The sequence below is a fragment of the Dipteris shenzhenensis genome, chromosome 22, assembly GCF_047967505.1.
Source record: "Dipteris shenzhenensis isolate YYH24624 ecotype China chromosome 22, Dip_SZ_1.0, whole genome shotgun sequence".
Taxonomy (NCBI): Eukaryota; Viridiplantae; Streptophyta; class Polypodiopsida; order Gleicheniales; family Dipteridaceae; genus Dipteris; species Dipteris shenzhenensis.
The window spans coordinates 37,252,081-37,254,243 of record NC_141617.1 but is presented as its reverse complement, the minus strand read 5'-3'; the positions used below and the strand labels follow the sequence as shown (position 1 = coordinate 37,254,243).

At 43.6% G+C, this 2,163-nt stretch overlaps 1 protein-coding gene across 1 annotated transcript; it reads right to left on the bottom strand.

Moving 5' to 3' along the window:
• Positions 1–269: 269 nt before the first annotated feature.
• LOC147888066 (histone H2A-III-like) lies at positions 270–1,363 on the bottom strand. The gene is made up of 2 exons (XM_087393804.1): positions 1,107–1,363; positions 270–839 (listed from the first exon to the last, which is right to left on the bottom strand). The coding sequence occupies exons 1-2, from the start codon at positions 1,299–1,301 to the stop codon at positions 615–617; spliced, it is 420 nt and encodes a 139-aa protein (XP_087249930.1). The 5' UTR covers positions 1,302–1,363; the 3' UTR covers positions 270–614.
• Between the last annotated feature and the right edge of the window lie 800 nt (positions 1,364–2,163).

Below are 2,163 nucleotides of genomic sequence, written 5' to 3'. Positions count from 1 at the left end.
TCAAACCAACACCCATTGATAGGGAAGTTTGAGGAGAGCAACAAAGGGCCATGAACCAAGCAAAGGGCCATGAGCACCTCAAACAAACTAAGAAAGAGGAAAGAGAAGTATTTAAATTTACTATTAGACTAAGCTACTTGTCAATTATTGGGCATTCATATCTTACTTTTCATAATATAATTCAAATGATAACACATTTGTCCACTTGCATGATGTTTGAAATTCTTTGAACATAGAACATTAAGACCGAGAGCCAAATAACTAAAAGATGAGTCCACAAAGAAGGAACATACTAAATTTAAAGAACTATACATAGGAAAATACACTAATTTACAGTCTAAATCCAGTATCTACGATGCAATAATCTTCCAATTCCTCTTTTATAAAATCCAACACATGAGCAGTTATGACAAACGAGTACGAAACGAGAGCTGATTTTAACAATGGCATCCCCACCCACTTCCACTCCTCCTGCAAGTCTAACTTTATCCACGGCAGCAAGAGACCCCCCCTAATTTTCAACCTCGTCGCTTCATCAATGTCGTCACAAGAAAGATCAGTTCTCCACATGGGTGGTGTTTATTAAACACCGTTTTGAAACACCTGCTGGAACCTCACTTTGACTTGGGAGATTTTGGGGTTGCCTTCTCAGCTTTTTCGGCTGACTTCTTCGGAAGTAAGACTTGATGGATGTTGGGAAGCACACCACCATAAGCAATTGTCACACCAGAGAGCAATTTGCCCAACTCCTCGTCATTTCTTACGGCAAGCTGAATATGACGAGGAATGATCCGGTTCTTTTTGTTGTCACGGGCAGCGTTCCCGGCAAGTTCAAGAACCTGTTACACATCCAGGCGGAAGAAGGGATGAGCGACACCCAAAAAGAAAAGCAAGAAAACAAAAAACCCACAACTGAAGACACGGCGAGATCACATCGACAAACCTCAAAATTAAGCACTCAGAACACGCCTACTAGAGTGCCAAGCTCAAGAACTCAAATTACAAGAGCGAGGCAACACGGCTTCCAAAATTCAAGCACCAAGACTTCAAATTATACCAAGAGAAGCCCACGAAGGGGAACACCCAAAAAAAAAAAGCAAACAAACCTCGGCAGCCAAGTATTCGAGGACAGCAGCGAGGTAGACAGGGGCACCGGTGCCAACGCGCTTAGCGTAGCGACCTTTTTTGAGGTAACGAGCGAGGCGACCGACGGGGAATTGGAGGCCAGCTTTGACAGATTTGGAGACGGCCTTTTTCTTGGCCTTACCACGGCCTCCTTTAGAAGCAGCCTTAGAATCCATGGAGAAGGGAAATGTGAAGCTACTGATTGTAGATCTGTCAAAACACTACAGAAGAAGAAGAAGATGATGACCTGTCTTTCACAGAAAGTTGCATATATAGTACAGGCCCTACATCTTGCGGCTCACATCCCTCTTATCCTACGGCCCTCCTTCCCTCTCCCTTAATCCGCTCCCTTCCCCTCTCCTCCAATCCCAACTCTCCACGTGTCCTCCCACTTTTTTGAATTTTCAAAATTCCCCCCTCTCGTTTTTCCATCTCTCTCTCTCTCTCTCTCTCTCTCTCTCTCTCTCTCTTCCCCCACCACAACCAACATTTTTGCCACTCCCTCCAAGCAAACTTGCTCATCTCCTCCTATGATCTTGTCATTGTGCGTGTGAATCGAAAGCAAACTTGCTGGTATATCGTGCTGTGATCTTGTCGCTCTGCGTGTGCTCGATCCTCGGATCCACTGTAGATCAATCTTGTAGGCTACTTAGCATTGTTGCTACAGAGTAAACAAGGTGGCAAAGCTACATAGGCCTTGCTAGAAGACATTGAGATGTGAGGGTCAATTTTTTGTTACTTTTTAGTTTATGTGCGTATAAAAGTAATAGAGCAGTCTATCCAGTAAGCATATGAAGTTCCTGTAGTTGCGAATGTTTGTCCAGCTGTGGTCAAGGAGGCTTCCATACACTGTGGTTGGAACATCGAGATGCATGTGGAAATTGTATTTGCTCATAAGAGAGAGGAGTTTCGTTGAAGGAGAATTTTGCTTGTACCTATCGATGTTGAAATACACGGCACTTTGTAAACAACAACTAGACATCAATTTTTCGGATTGCAAAGGAAGTTTAAACTGGGCCATCTAGAACTAGCATACTC

Coding starts and splice junctions, on each gene's coding strand:
- LOC147888066 (XM_087393804.1), bottom strand. CDS start 1,301: ATGGATTCTAAGGCTGCTTCTAAAGGAGGCCGTGGTAAGGCCAAGAAA. Junction 840..1,106: donor TCGAATACTTGGCTGCCGAG/GTTTGTTTGCTT, acceptor GATGTGTAACAG/GTTCTTGAACTTGCCGGGAA.